The sequence below is a fragment of the Colletotrichum fioriniae genome (genome assembly GCF_027942845.1).
Source record: "Colletotrichum fioriniae strain IMI 355084 chromosome Unknown scaffold_1, whole genome shotgun sequence".
Taxonomy (NCBI): domain Eukaryota; kingdom Fungi; phylum Ascomycota; class Sordariomycetes; order Glomerellales; family Glomerellaceae; genus Colletotrichum; species Colletotrichum fioriniae.
This window is the reverse complement of record NW_027076837.1, coordinates 5,902,066-5,916,310: the sequence shown is the minus strand read 5'-3', so window position 1 is coordinate 5,916,310 and position 14,245 is coordinate 5,902,066. Positions and strand designations below refer to the sequence as shown.

The following is a 14,245-nucleotide window of genomic DNA, read 5'->3' as shown; positions in this document are numbered from 1 at the left end:
GGGCGGAAGGGGACGGTGGTGGCTTCGGGAGGACCTCCCATGGAGCATCTCACGGGTTTGAAGACGTGAGGTGGCCATTGAGAAAACGAAATTTCTCGATTTCATTTTCTAGAACTTTTTTGTTGCCTTTTTAGCCTTGCTTCCCTCGTGCTTTTTCTTTTCCCTTTCCAGGCAAATTTGGTTATTTGCCAATGCCAAAACGCGTCAAAGGTCCTGTCGTGAAAAACGCCGCCGAAGATGTGGATATCGTTGTCATGTCCCGCCGCCGCCGTTTTTGTTTTTGAAGATTGTACCGGTTCCCTTGAACTGCCGCTTTTGGATGTTTGGTCGTTTTGCTCCTCCAACCCGTCATGAGTGAGAACTTGATTGTATTAAGATCAAGCCCCCGTCACTTGAGAAGGAGAAGGAGTCATTGGTTCATGACGATTGAGACCGGAAGAAGAAATGAAGATTTAGGCGGTAGCCTTGGACTTGACGCGGAGCTCGCGGCCGACCTTGATGCGCTCAAGGATGGACTCACGGTCCTTGTCAAGCTTGAGCTTGTTGATGACGACGTTGGAGGGGTGGATGCCGAGGGGGACGGACTGGCCGGAGGTCTTCTCGCGGGTGACGCGCTCGACGTGGATGACGTACTTGAGGCGGTAGACGGAGGTGACCTTGCCCTCGCGGCCCTTGTTGGCGCCACGGACGATGGTGACCTCGTCGTCCTTGCGGACGGGGATGGAGCGAACCTTTTGGGGAGTTAGATTAACTGAGTTTCCCTCATGATGAAGAATGTATTTTGAGTGAACGTACGTTGTACTTCTCGCGGAGCTCCTTGGAGAGAGGGGCGCTCATGATGACACGACGGGTGCTGGAGGGGGCACCGAAGTGAGCCGCGCGCGACTTGCGGCGGGAGGAGGAGATGTCTGTTTCGCAGCAAAGTCAGTAATTCATCTCAATTGCTATCATAGATCAAGAGCAATACTCACTCTGGTTAACCTTGGTCATCTTGGCTGCGTTAGTACAAACGTCGTTTGGTTGGAAAGGGAATTCGGTGAGGTTGAGCGTCGCAGAGAAAAGTCGAGTAAGATTACAAGCACCACCAGCGGAAAAAAAAAAAGTTTGGGCAGGTTGGGGTGGTTCGATCGTTGTGGGCTGCAAATTTGTAGGAAAGCACGTGACTTAGGTCTTGCGTGAACATGGTGGTCCTAGCTCCTGCCATGGCCTGCAAGAGAGGCAAAAGTTCAAAGGCCGGCCGGGACTTGGAGCTCGATCGGCCGAGACCGGGATTCCGCGGTGTTACTGATAAGATAAGGCGAATCTCTGAAGAGCCATGAGAGACATCCTCCTTGATGCTCAAGGTAAGGAAGGAGGAAATCGCATAGAAAATTTGCAGCAAATGCAAAAGCCAGAGTCAAGCTCGAAAGCTCATATTTTGGCGAGTTGCCCATGGTCAGAATGAGGGCTCTTAACCACTCAAGCTTCTTGCTACTTTCCCCCTCAACCGATGACCATAGTGGACAGGTTTGGGATCATATCTCCAGCCCAGGCAGGACGAACCATTGTTTCTTAAGGTACTCTAAGGTAGACTGATATCAAGCCGTCCAAGTACAGGGATTAGTCATAGCATACACTTTCTCCCCCTTTTCCTGCCACAAGACAGTGATTGAGGTTTCTCTGATGGGCACCTTACCAACTAAACTTACATCTGTACGAATACATCTTCATCACCAGGTGACAGTAATACACCACTCGAGAACGAACATGATACAATATATCTATATGCCACCTTTACCACAGTCATCAGAATACAATAGCTCTTTTCAACGCCTTGTGGTATGCTCTCCCCCAATGGGGTATACAGTAGTAGTTGACCAAGCTTGACCAACGAGGTCTAGAGGGGTCTTTTATACAAGTAGGATTTGAGGTAGAACACGTCGTCAGAGTGGGGAACATGGTGTGTGTGTGTGTGTGTGTGTGTGTGTGTGTGTGTGTAGATGCAGAGCGTCTCGTCCGTGTTTCGTGGACATCGACTGCGTCTTTAGTTGCTCGCAAATGGCGTAGGCGCCTTGAACTTGCCGTTGTCGTCGTACTTGGCCTCTGTAACCGCACCGTCAGCAACTCTTCACCCATCCTTCTCGTCCACAACCTGCCACTGAGCGGGTGACTAAGGAAGGGAGTCAGTCAGAACAGAAGCAAAGAAAGACTTACTAAAGAACGTATAGTTCAACGTCACAGTCTCAATGCCACGCATATTGACATCATTCACAATATCCGGATCCAAATAGAAAAAAACCGGCATATCCACCGTCTCGCCCGCATTCAATCTTTGCTCCTCGAAACAGAAGCACTGAATCTTGCTGAAATACGGCGCCACCTGACCAGGTGTGACGCTGTAGGTCGCGACCCCGATGATGTCCTGGTCCGAGTTGTTCGTCGCCGTGTAAAAAGGCCAGCGCCGTCTCGCCGGGAAGAACGCGCACCTCGCGTTGCTGCGGCGTGAACTTCCAGGGGAGAATGTCCGAGACGGACGAGTTAAAGGTGACGCGGATGCGCGGGGCCGTCGTGACGGGCACCAGGCGCGCGGCGAGGCCGTCTTCGCTGTAGTCCACGTCCGGGCCGTGGGCGCGGACGGGTTGGCCGCCCCAGCCTGTTGTTTGGCAGATCTGTAGAGGAGTACGAGTTAGTGTCTGACGTGTTCCTTCTGGCAATCAGGGGTCGGTGAGGGTCGGGAGGGGAGAAAGGGAGGCGTACCATCTTGTAGAGAGGGACGGAGCCGTATGACAAGGCGACTGTGCCGAGAATGACGCTCAGTGTGTAGTACCTGGATCGCAAAAGCGCTTTAGCCCAACGTTCCTCTGTGACCACTTGACACCAATTGTTCTCTTACGCTGTCGTGGCATTCTTGCGTTTATAATGCGCATGGATCTGCTCCATTGACGGCGCACCGCCGAAGCTGGGTCCGTTCTGCTGCTGCTTTGGCGAAGGCGTTGTCGATGCCGCTCTGCGGCCGGCCGGGGGCGACCGCAGGCTGCGCGGCGCGGGACGGACGGCGTGCTGGCAGAAGAAGCAGCTCCATTTCTGTGTCGACTGCGAGGATATGCGCCACGGGAGGCGCGGGAGGGCGTTCATGGTCGCGAACGCGGGGCGAAAGTTGAGGGTGAGGCCGTGAGGTTGTTGCCGGGAACGTTGCGCCCAATCGTTCGACGATGTCATGCCATTTCGCATTCCATCGGGATTTGGGGGACCGACCTAGCTCTAGCTTGGTGGCAGCGGACGGTCCCCGAGACACCGGGGCGGGCGGGGTGGTTGTTCCGCCCCCGGGACTTGGTTGATTGAGTTATAGGGGTCTATGCGCTGGGATTGCACTCTAGTCCCCGCTGAAGAGTCTCTATTTAACGGGCTTGGACAAACTAATGCAGTTGGATGCCCTGAGGAATTTCAACGTCAATGACAAAGGATGAATGCCGGAGTACGGATACATGGTTTTGCCATAGTATTAGATGTTTTGGTTGATTATTTACTATTATTCACAATGGCTCGATGCTGTTAATCTCGTCAAGCCATACGAAGCAGTTCAACGCCAGCCACCATAACGCCGACTCAAGCAGCTTTGCCACTCTTCAAAGACCTCCTCCATCCGTTTCGACGCCCGTAAATTGCGGTCTCAGCTGCGCCTGCCGCTCTCTCCAACACTCTAATAGCAAATACCTGAATTAGAAGAATGACGAGTCGCACCAGCAAGTCGGCAAGCCCCAAAGACGGTTTCCTGCCACGGCTATATGTAGAGTCGACAAATTGGAATGGGAGTTTAGCATAGAGGTGGTCCTGTGCGGCATGAAGTCCACTACTGAAGGCATCCTCGTGGAAACCGTACTTTGTCCACGCTCCCGCGTAACTGATGCCCCTCTTGTTCTGGATGCGTGGAAGAAGCTTCTGTGCTCGGACAGCGGCAGGTGTGTAGAGAGGATGACGGTACGTGAATGACCCCTGGATCGTGTCTGGGTTCGGCTGATGCAAGGGGTTCATCGTGACGAGTACGTCTCCGAAGGTCTCCCGAGGGATATGCTGAATGATGTTCATATTGTAGGTCAACGAAACCTGGTCGATGTTCTGCTTGCCGGTGGAGGGTGATGACAGGGTCAGGTAATTCCAACTAGACCACGCCTTCTCAGATGCTGGCATGTGTGAAATATCGGAATGTAGGATAACCGAGTTCTCGGACGTTTGGAAGGCGGAAAGAATCTCCTTCTCCTCAGGCGTGGCTGATCCCTCAATAATTCTCAAGGCCTGGTCTCCGTGCGTCGCCAAGATGACATGGTCGTAGACGTCGGACTTGCCGTTGTGAGTATGAACACGAACTCTGCCGTCCTCCTCGCTGGTGACCTGAGTGACCTGCGTGTTGAGGAAAAGGTGATTTGACGGGAATCCGCTCATGACAGCGTCAATGTAAGATTTGCCGCACTTTTTCAGTGTGAGCCACTCCGGCCTCGTCGCAACGGTTGACAGGAGATGGTGGTTCCACCTGGCCTCTATCAGTACTACGCCCCTATCGTGGACAATGACACTTACATAAAGCGAACCAGAGTAACAGCTGGGAAGTTCAGCGTGCACTTGTCCGGGCTTGTACTCCATACGGCGGCGGTCATAGGAATCAGGTAGTCGTCTCTGAAGGCTTCTGAGTAGCCTTCTCTTTCGAGGTACTCGCCGATCGTTTCCTCTCTCTTGCCTCCTTTGCTATATCCGTTCATCGCAGCGGCATCGTTCTCATCCTCAGCCATCAATAGGTCCAGTGCAAATTGATTGAAACGAATGATGTCGAAGATCATCCTCCACATCCGCGGCGAGAAGATGTTTTTCCTCTGAGCGAAGACGGAGTCTAGACTTTTACCAGCCCATTCGAATAAGCCATGGTCACGAGTGACGCCGAATGTCATCTCGGTTGGGACGGTGTCCACCTTGACCCTCTTCAAGAAGTTGATAAAGTTTGCTGACCTTCATGTAAGTCAGAGGCTCATGATGGCTGATGCAGAGAACCTACGATATGTGGCGGTGTTGAGGACGATAAAGCCGGTGTCGACACGAGTCTCATATTTCCCGTTCTTCCAAGTCACCGTGTTTGTGTGTCCTCCTAGCTTCGATGAGGCCTCGTAGATATAGACGTCATGGTAGCTTCGGTTGAGAGCCCAGAGAGCCGCGATACCTGCGGCTCCACTGCCGACGACGGCAACCTTCTTCCTAAACCTTGGGTCAATAGGAGAGCCCACGGAGCCACGAGAGCCTATTGATTCCAGCGACGGTGGTCGTCGGGACATTATGCAAAAGATACGATGAAGAACGTTGGGAAACGTGAGGTTTCTGGATATTTCTGAACAAAGCCACTGGACGTCTGTCGCGCGAGGGCGCAGGTTGGCAATGCTACAGTGGCATATAAAGATGCGGCAAGAAGAATCAGGGAGGCCGATAACAGCTCTCTACTCTGTACGGAATGACGGCAGGCAAGAGAGGGGGATTCTCAGACGCAAGCCACGGACGACGATTTGGGGAAAGAGAACAATGGTTCGCACATGCTTCCAGTAAGCCAAACTCACACCTTGTCTCTGTGACTGACACCCCGCCCCAGGTTCGGGGAGGGGAGCACAAAAGTCTCAAGTTGGCGGAGGCAACATTGGACCTTGGTACGCAAGTAGGGTACATCTGCGTCTGTAGCACCACCACCACCACCACTTGGCTGGGCTGGGCTCCGGACCAGTGCGCTTACTAGTGCTGCAACTCATGCAGCTGAAGGGATGGAACGGATTCAAACAGGTAGCGGTCTTTGGGGCTGTGGTAGTGGCAGCAGCAGCTGTGTGTGCGTAACATACGAGGTATGTGGGTGTAGGGATGAATGCGGTGTGTAGGCCGAGAGCGAAAGAAACCAGAGCTCAGTGAGACAAGCGGAGAAACAAAACGTACAGCGGCTGACCTGGCGGCATCTTGACCTCTGGTCTCTGTTTCTGAGGATGTGATGAGAGTCTGGTGGGGTCTCTTGAGAGAGGGAGCTCAGCTCTGGAGCAAGCAATGATCGACACGTGGCTGTCGGTAGCAAGGGCTGCAAAGAGATAAAGCGAGGCGCAGAAGGTAAGGTATCAGGTCTGGAGCTGGAGCTTGAGTTTGAGCAGGAAGGACCCCTTCCGAACCTTGGGATAAGTTTCTGGTGCAAAATTCGGTGACAAGAAGGAAGGGAAAGAAAAGGTGAGACGGGCACGGAAAGACGTCGGCAGGTGTGTTCGGCCGGCTGATCACGATGCGATGAAACGAAACTCAGCTCTTGCCGGAGTTCCCACGCGCAATGACGCTTGCATTGGGACACCCCTGCACCTGATCCTACTGCGCACTGCGTCCCCAGCTCTTTCCCCAGCCCCCCTTGTCTTGCCGGACTTTAACTATCACTCGATGGTTCACGATCCAAGACGCCACAAGTGGCTGGCTAGACTTTTTTTCCCCCCCGAAAAGAGGCTGAAGATTCGAGACGACATATGCAGATTCAACGCTCGGAATTTGATGGTTTAGACGCTTCATTTGGATGAACGCGTGCTCGTGGAAAGTGAGGTCTGGAGACAACAGACGAGAAGGCCCTTCCTGAGATCCAAGGTAGGTAGCTTTCAACTTGCCGTTCATCAGTGCAATCATTTTGCGGAAAAAACACCACAAAAGGCCGCGATAGAGGCGTTCCATCATTCTCGCGATCAAAAGCTGATTTGAATCTTTATGGCAGTTTGGCCAGCGGAAGCGATCATTTCTACGCGTGGTTTCTTTTTAATGCGTTTCAGCGTCACTACTGGATTTGATACGGATAAGTACGTTCAGCAGAATTCAACTTTGCGATGGCGCCGGGTGGCAGAAATTTCTACTAAAGATCACGAGAGGGGGGAAGCTTCGTCCTCACTGCCAGAGACCAGCTCCAGCAAGCAATGAAAAAGAGAAAAAAGGCCTGTCAGACGTCCATCGACACCCACCCTGACCGTGCGCCCAAGGGCAAGACCACAATCAGGGACGAGATCATCACCGCTCTCTATACAGAGACCTTTGCAGGAAACCGCCCTCCTTGCGGAGGGTGCGAGAGCAACCAGAGTTCTTCACTCTAGGGTGTCGAGGATATCAATCATCAACCAGGGTGGGATCTGTAGCTCCTTTAGGGAACCAAGAGTAGGTCGAATACTATAGAAATGATTCTCTGAAGTATTGTCGACATGAAGAAAAAAGAAGAAGAAAAGTCTAAGATACGCGGTGTAAGGTCGCCCTTATATAGATTTCTCCAACGACCGGTTTGGGCGCACGGGCCAGGGGCGGTTGAAGTTGGTTTTTCTTGGGTTTTGCTGCCTGCGGTGGGCGACGACTGCTGAAATTTTCGACAAATGGCTGGTCACCGCCCAAAATCTTGCGATTTTGCCGCTTTTCGATGAAAAAGTATTGCACGTGAAGAAACTTCCTTTCACATCCCACGAGCGTTGCGCGGTAAGGACTTGCGCGCAGAGATCTCGTAGATTTTACCCTTTTAGAGATGTCTTCCTGTACAGCTTCAACTTCTTCTATAAATGCGCCTGAAATTCATTCAGCTGCGAGGGCATGGTAACACGCTCTGTGCCAGGCAGATATCCCAATCACTTCACAGAGTCACGTCGAGGAACGGGCCGCGTTGCTCACGTGAGCACGCATTCAAAGTCACCTGGGAGGCTGCGACGCGCGGTGAAGTACGTCTTCGTGGTTCAGGCAAGATTACATTGCTAATGTGCCTGGGCTTGAGACGCGTTGGGCTGCTATAACCGGCAGGCACCAAGCCTTAACGTACGCAGCAGCTGAAATCCGATTCATCTTGCCTTTCAAGCACCTTGATTCAACATATTGCGAGCTGCCTCATGGGCCATCTCCAGGCAGTCATCTGCTGACGCGCCACTTGAGCACATTTCTGGGCAAGACGCAGACAAAGGCGTAGTTGTTGTTTTATCGTCCAGTTATCCTTCATGTGGATTATGGATATCCTTGAGCCTCATGGCATCTGACATACGAGGTTTTTGATACGGCGCTCTGTGCAGATAGGTACAGTACCTGCTTCCAATTGTACTCAGAATTGGCAGTGCGCATAGATTTAAAGCAGGCCAAAAGCGTACAGCCAGAGCCAAGTCGGCCATTTCGATAGTGTCGAGATATCACAAGGCCAAGGGTAGACGACGAAAGTATGTCGAGCACTCAACGGGATCGGAAAACGGTAGTACGAGTCCCCAATTCTTAAAAGCGCCGTGACAGTTTTTCAACTGCCATCAGTCTACCCGGCTTAAGTTCAACTCCACGTCCAAGTGCGAGAGACACATAAATGCATTTCCAGACTGGCGACGCGGAGCCGGTTTCTTCTAGAGCCGGGGGTTTCAACTTTGAAGAAGAAAAAGAAGAAGAGAGAAACGAAGTTTTGCGCCGGCCGAATTCTCATTAAAAGACCAGCCTGCGGGTGGGGGACGGGGAAGGCGGGCGCTTGGGCCATATATATCACGTGTCTCTTCATCGGACTGGCTATTCTGCTGCAGCACCTTTGCTGAGGTAAGGCACCTCAATGATCGTGTGTCCACTGAAGGCCCAGTGGCTGGAGCCTAGCGTCTCGTTACATCCGATTGGTGCACCAGCCACTCGGGAGGAATGATGTCGCCAAGCCCGGTCCTGACTTACGCATACACCTCCGTACTCCATGCGACCAAGTACATTCATCAAGACCAACAATCCACTCGCCCTTGACCGTTTTCGGCACTGATCCAACTACCACCCCGACGAACCCGCAGTGACGACCATCAATCTTGTGATACCCAACGAAGCCAAACGATCACAGCTCGCCTACAACCTTCTCGACAAGGAGGCCTCTCTCTCCATCCTCTCACTCCATCCCCTTTATCGTCCTCTCGAAGGCGAAAGGTCACCACCACATCTCCCGCCGACTTTCTAAAACCACCCGACCAACGACCCTTCCACCTCCCCAATCCGCCGCCACCATGTCCAACCCACTCGAAACCGAGCCCGGCTCCGAGCGCTTCGGCGACTACGAAGCAGAGCTGAAGCTCGTCCAAGCCGACCTCGTCCAGAAACTCGACCAGATCCCCGAACTCTCAGGCGAGCCCCGCAAAGCCGCCCTCTCCTCCGCCGAGCGCGCCCTCGAGGAGGCCGACGAGCTCCTCGCCCAGATGCGCCTCGAAAAGGCAAACATCCCCACCACCCTCCGCTCCAAGATCAACGCCCGCTTCCGCAACCACGAGTCCGATATCGACGGCCACAAGCGCAAGCTGCGCTCCCTCGCCGACGACCGCGCCGCCTTGTTCGGCGCGCGCTACACCGACAACCCCTCGGGCAGCGGCCAGGACGTCCAGCTCGAGCAGCGCCAGCAGCTGCTCTCCGGTACAGACCGCCTCGACCGCTCCACGCAGCGGCTCAAGGCGAGCCAGGCTCTTGCCAACGAGACGGAGGGCATCGGGGCCGGTATTCTCGGCGACTTGCATACCCAGCGCGAAACCATCCTGCACACCCAATCGCGCCTTCTCGAGAGCGAGGGATATGTGGACCGTAGCGTCAAGACGTTGCGGGGGATGGCACGTAGGTAAATATTCGTCCTTATTGCCCCTTGGTTTAAGGCTACAAGGTGATAGGTCCGGGCTAACATACTCAAAGGATGGCTACCAACCGGGTGATTACGATTTCCATCATCACCATCCTGGTTCTTCTCATTATCGCCGTCATTTACAGCAAGTTCAGATAAAGGCATGCGGCAGCAGCAGCAGCAGTTACAATAAACCCCGTCAGGAGTGCGGGGCCCGGAGTTTTGGGTTGTATAAGGATTCTACCACGACTGTACTTTGATCGCTCCCATTGGGAACCTCATTACGTTTTTTTCCTATGTGTGCTTTTTTTGCAAGCAAAGTGAGAGAGAGAAAGGGCCTCGAGTGCAATGTCATTTAACGATTGGGGAAAAGCCCCTGGTCTGGGTTTGAAAGCAAGGCCGAGTCCAAACAGAGACAGACGTAGTCAAAAACAAGAAAACCATCATGACGCTATCAAAGGTGCCTTAGACAGATGACAGTTTGACCGACGCCATTTTGCATGAGAATATGTACTTTTAGTCGCTCTGATGTAAACGTCAATTTCTTTTTTCTCTATTTACCGTACCCGACAAGACGCCGACATGACAATGTTTGAGAGACCCTCTTTTTCCCTTTTCAACTCGGGGTCGCTTTTAACCTCATTGAATGGGTATAATCACACTTTTAAATCTTCAAAGAAACCCCCTGCTCTCCCTCTTCCCCTCCAGATCGTTCCGCAAACGAGCTCATCTCCGTCCACGGCCGCCTCTGCCCTTGTTGACACCTCCGCCCGACGGACCACCTGACCGTCTCCTATCCTCGCCGAGACCCTTGCGGCCGGCAGCAATACCACCCTTGCCACCGCGACCACCACGATCACCACCACCGCCGCGTCCACCACGCCCTCCACGTCCACCGCGGTCCTGGCCACCCCGTCCGCCACGGAAGGGCGGCCTACCACCGCCGCGGCTCTTGTCGACCTGAGCCTTGACGGCAGCGGCGTCACCCTCGTCCATGTCCTCCATCTCCTCGTCGTCCTGGCCGCGCTTGTTGCTGAACTTGAGCTTACCGCGGAGACCTCTCTTGCCGGCGTCCTTGCCCTTGAGCGCGGCGACGTAGGCGTTGACGCCCGAGCCGTCGTTCTCGACGCCATCGACTTCCATCGCCTCGTCGTCATCCTTGCCGAGGATCAGCTTGCCGTCCAGATCGGTCTTGGCCTTGGTCCGGCCCGGCTTGCGCATCCTGACGGGCTTGGTGGATGAGATGTTGGCGAGGGCATTGCGGTCGAGCAGATCGAGCGGCTCGTCCTCGTCTTCGACAATGTACGTGTTACCGCCCTTCCTGTTGCCGCGCTTGCCCTTGGCGCCAGCGGCCGCGGCGCCGCCCTCGTCGTCATCGTCGGACTCGTCGTTGGAGCCGTCCGACTCGCTACTGTAGAGAGCCTGGTCGAGCTCGTTGTCAAACTTGCGTCCCTGGCGACCGTCCTCCTCATCGCTCTCCTCGCCGGCGGCCTTGGCCGCGTCCTTCTTCTTTTTGGCGCGGTCCTTGGTCTTGCGGATGTTGACAATGAGCTTCCTGTCGCTCTCTGGGCAGTTCTGGTTGACGAGGTCGAAGCCGAACTTGCGGACCATGCGCTCCAGGATGTGCCTGACCTTGCTCTTGAAGTGGCCCTTGTGCTCGTGGCTCCAAATAATGAGGTTGGGGACCATGGAGGACAGGCGGGGGATGACGAGTTCCGAGGGGAGACTGACGACGCAGATCTTGACGAAGCCCAGGACGCTCTTGACGATCTCGCGGTTGTTGGAGGTCAGGAAGAGGTCCATGGTCTGCACGAGGTCGGCCAAGGTCTGAGTGCTGACGGACCTCCTGAACTCGTACAGTACGCGGCTGAGGGCGGTGATGGATGCTGAGATCATGTGAGGGGTGCTGCCGACAAGACCGGCGCTAACCATAGTGAGGAACTCCTCAATGTTGGCTTTACCGGCAGGCGCGTCTGCGGGCATATGAGGAATCTTGCTATTATCGATAGGGGCGTCGTTGGCAGACTCCATGCGGTGACCGATCTGCACAAGGAGGTCGTACGCAGCCTCTCTGGCGCGCTCGTTGTTCTCCTTGCAGCAAATAACGACTTCACTGAGGATGGAGGGGATGAAGTGGAGGGAGGTATCGGGGATGAAAGGAAGCAGCGCAGAGAGGGCGGCGAGGCGTTCTCTGCGGGCGGGAGCGGAAACCTTTTCGGCGCTCGTCAGGAACATCTGCTGCAACTCGTCATTGCGTGCGGCGAGAGCCTGCTTGCCGATTTCTGACTCGGTAAGGCGGGGTACCAGCTTGTAAGCCTTCTTCTGCAACTGAGGTTCGTTGTCCCTGAAAATAATGACATTGGCAATTTCGAACAAAGCCGTGTAGCTTTCGCGTGGCAGGTAGAGCGCAATGCAGATGATCAGATCCATCAGGGTGTTGCTAGTTGAAGGCATAGCGTTCTGCTTGGGCTGTTGTTTGGGCTTCTCCTGGTCGGCAGTCTGCTGCAGTTCCGCTGCGAGCATCTTGCTGACCCGGTCGAAGGTATCGATGAGCTCCTGCTTGGGGGTGACGCTGAGGAAAGCATTGATAGTGAGGAGGATAGGTCCTCTTGACTGAGGGAGGGTCTGGGTGTAGACGTTGAAGAGAACAGCGAGCATGTTTCCGGCAAAGCTGCCCAAGTGCTCGAGGTTCTTCTTCGCCGTAGCCCTGGAGATGCGGCTTTGAAGAACGAGATCTTCCTCATCATCATCCTCAATGGTCGCAATGGCCTGGTTGGATTCGATGAGAACCTTGAGCGCACGGCAGACCTCCAGACGCAACTCGACCTGCTTGTACAGGATGTTTGCCAGGAGCTCGGCGAATGACTGATCGAACGCCTCGGTAACATCAAGCGGGAGATCGCAGTAGCCGGGCAAGGTGGCCCAAATTTGCTGTACAAGGGTCTCGAAGATCTTGACTTCCAAAGTCTTCTCGGCCTTGCCGTGATCAAGCACCTTCTGGAACATGAGCTCACTGAGAGGGACCATCTCTTGACGGAAGTGCGCGAGGTTGGTGTTGCTGAGGTAGTCACGGAGGATGGGGAACATCCAGGCGCGGCCCTGTTGACCCTTGGCGGGCTTCGCAATGTTCAGGGGCAGGATGGACAGGACAGCCTCGGGGCCCATGGCGCGGATGGCCTTGCCAATGACTTCGTCGGCCTCCTTCTTGCCTTGGAAAGAGTCGCTGCCACGGAGTTCTCCGACAGCCTTGGTGATGTTGAGCATCATGGGGTTTGCCCGCCATCTCAAGGAGTCGAACATGGCTCCAAAGACGTTGAAACTCTCCATCCAGGCTTGTTGGTACTTGAGGCTGAGCAGAGACTCGGCAATCTTGGCAATCTTTTCCAAAGTCTTCTCGTCATAGACTGATGGCTCCAGAATGACCGACTGCGGAACACAGTTCGCCATGAATGAGACCAAGCACTCGGAAGCGGAAATCCGGATGTTGTGTGCGGGGGACTCGAGGTACTGGGCGACCATTGAGAAAATCTCGGGCAGGTTCTGGAAAACATCCTCAGAGTCGAGTTGTGCAGAGACATCGTAGCCTCTCGAGAGGATTGCCAGCCAAGGCGGAATAAGTTGCGTGTCGTTTGCAGCAGGGCGCAGCTCCGAAATAATCTCCATCAGTCGTGGGAGCTTGGACGAAGCGACGTCGTCGGCCATGCCCTCGAAAATCATTTCGAAAATCTCAAAAGTCGCCATCGTCATGTACTCGTTGCCGGATCTTGAGATTCCGAGGAGGAGGTCGCACAGAGACTCGATCTTCTTGCTGGGCCAGCCGCCACTCGCAGAGGCAATAGTCTTGATGAGCTGGAGAGCGTGGATCAGAGCGGGATCGTGGGCAGACTCGGCTCCCTTCTGCTTCTTTGCCGCCGCGGCCTTTCCAGCAATATCCTCGAGGTTAGCAAGAGCGGTGTGGGCGCACATGTCCGCAGCCGGATGGTCGAGTGAGGGGCTCGGGGGCGGATTCTTCAGGACTTTTCGAAGCGCTTCCTGTGCCCTCTTGCGGATTTTCGGGCGCTGCTCGAGAGCGAGGTTGAGCAGACCGGCGACGGCTCTGCGGGGGCCGATCTGGGTCACGCCCAGCTCCCAAGCACCGGCATCTTGTGCGAGAAGAAGAGACTCGAGGCATCCGATGGACGAGCGGAGGAGGAGGGCTTCGGCATCTTGTTGCAGGAGAACGGGTGCGAGCGAGGTGAGGATCTGGGTGAACTTGGCGCGAAGGATAGGTTGAGGCGCAAACGGGGTGACGATATCGAGGAGGTAAACCACGGAGGTCGTCGTGTCGGAGCTGATATTGCCGCTCTCTACAGCTTGGGTGAGGAGGCCGAGAAGGGCGGCGAAGTAGCCAGTCGGTGTGGGCTGAGCGTTTTGCTCCTTCAGTGTTGTGTCGACCGCCTCGAGGACTACGGCAGTCTTGAACCATGTTAGTAAGGATAACGGCAAAACTGAGAACATTCGGTACAGCTTACCCTCTTTTGACTTTGAAGACCCGGGGAGCGGATCTTGTCCAGCTTCTCGGCAAGAGTTGGAGTCGACATTGTGCTTGTCGTATTCCAATTCCGTCGGGGACCAACTGTGGAAGAGACGATGCAAGTCAAAGCCGGT

General features: G+C 54.6%; 5 protein-coding genes across 5 annotated transcripts; 1 reads left to right on the top strand and 4 right to left on the bottom strand.

The window, feature by feature from the left end:
* Positions 1-452: 452 nt before the first annotated feature.
* Positions 453-990, bottom strand: RPL26A (60S ribosomal protein uL24; the record flags this gene model as incomplete). Its single annotated transcript, XM_053194112.1, has 3 exons — positions 453-731; positions 796-908; positions 972-990. 3 exons carry the CDS (start codon positions 988-990, stop codon positions 453-455), a joined length of 411 nt encoding a protein of 136 aa, XP_053048309.1.
* Positions 991-2,023: 1,033 nt separating this feature from the next.
* Positions 2,024-3,114, bottom strand: COX11 (Cytochrome c oxidase assembly protein cox11, mitochondrial; the record flags this gene model as incomplete). Its single annotated transcript, XM_065756253.1, has 5 exons — positions 2,024-2,082; positions 2,194-2,401; positions 2,466-2,648; positions 2,737-2,806; positions 2,873-3,114. The coding sequence occupies 5 exons, from the start codon at positions 3,112-3,114 to the stop codon at positions 2,024-2,026; spliced, it is 762 nt and encodes a 253-aa protein (XP_065615493.1).
* Positions 3,115-3,585: 471 nt separating this feature from the next.
* N0V96_001525 (uncharacterized protein) lies at positions 3,586-5,297 on the bottom strand (the record flags this gene model as incomplete). The annotated part of the gene is made up of 3 exons (XM_053194110.1): positions 3,586-4,507; positions 4,555-4,972; positions 5,024-5,297. The coding sequence occupies 3 exons, from the start codon at positions 5,295-5,297 to the stop codon at positions 3,586-3,588; spliced, it is 1,614 nt and encodes a 537-aa protein (XP_053048307.1).
* A 3,702-nt stretch (positions 5,298-8,999) lies between these two features.
* On the top strand, positions 9,000-9,757 carry vti1 (t-SNARE VTI1; the record flags this gene model as incomplete). Its single annotated transcript, XM_053194109.1, has 2 exons — positions 9,000-9,598; positions 9,670-9,757. The coding sequence occupies 2 exons, from the start codon at positions 9,000-9,002 to the stop codon at positions 9,755-9,757; spliced, it is 687 nt and encodes a 228-aa protein (XP_053048306.1).
* A 567-nt stretch (positions 9,758-10,324) lies between these two features.
* Positions 10,325-14,178, bottom strand: RRP12 (pre-rRNA processing protein; the record flags this gene model as incomplete). Its single annotated transcript, XM_053194108.2, has 2 exons — positions 10,325-14,053; positions 14,110-14,178. The coding sequence occupies 2 exons, from the start codon at positions 14,176-14,178 to the stop codon at positions 10,325-10,327; spliced, it is 3,798 nt and encodes a 1,265-aa protein (XP_053048305.2).
* Positions 14,179-14,245: the final 67 nt, after the last annotated feature.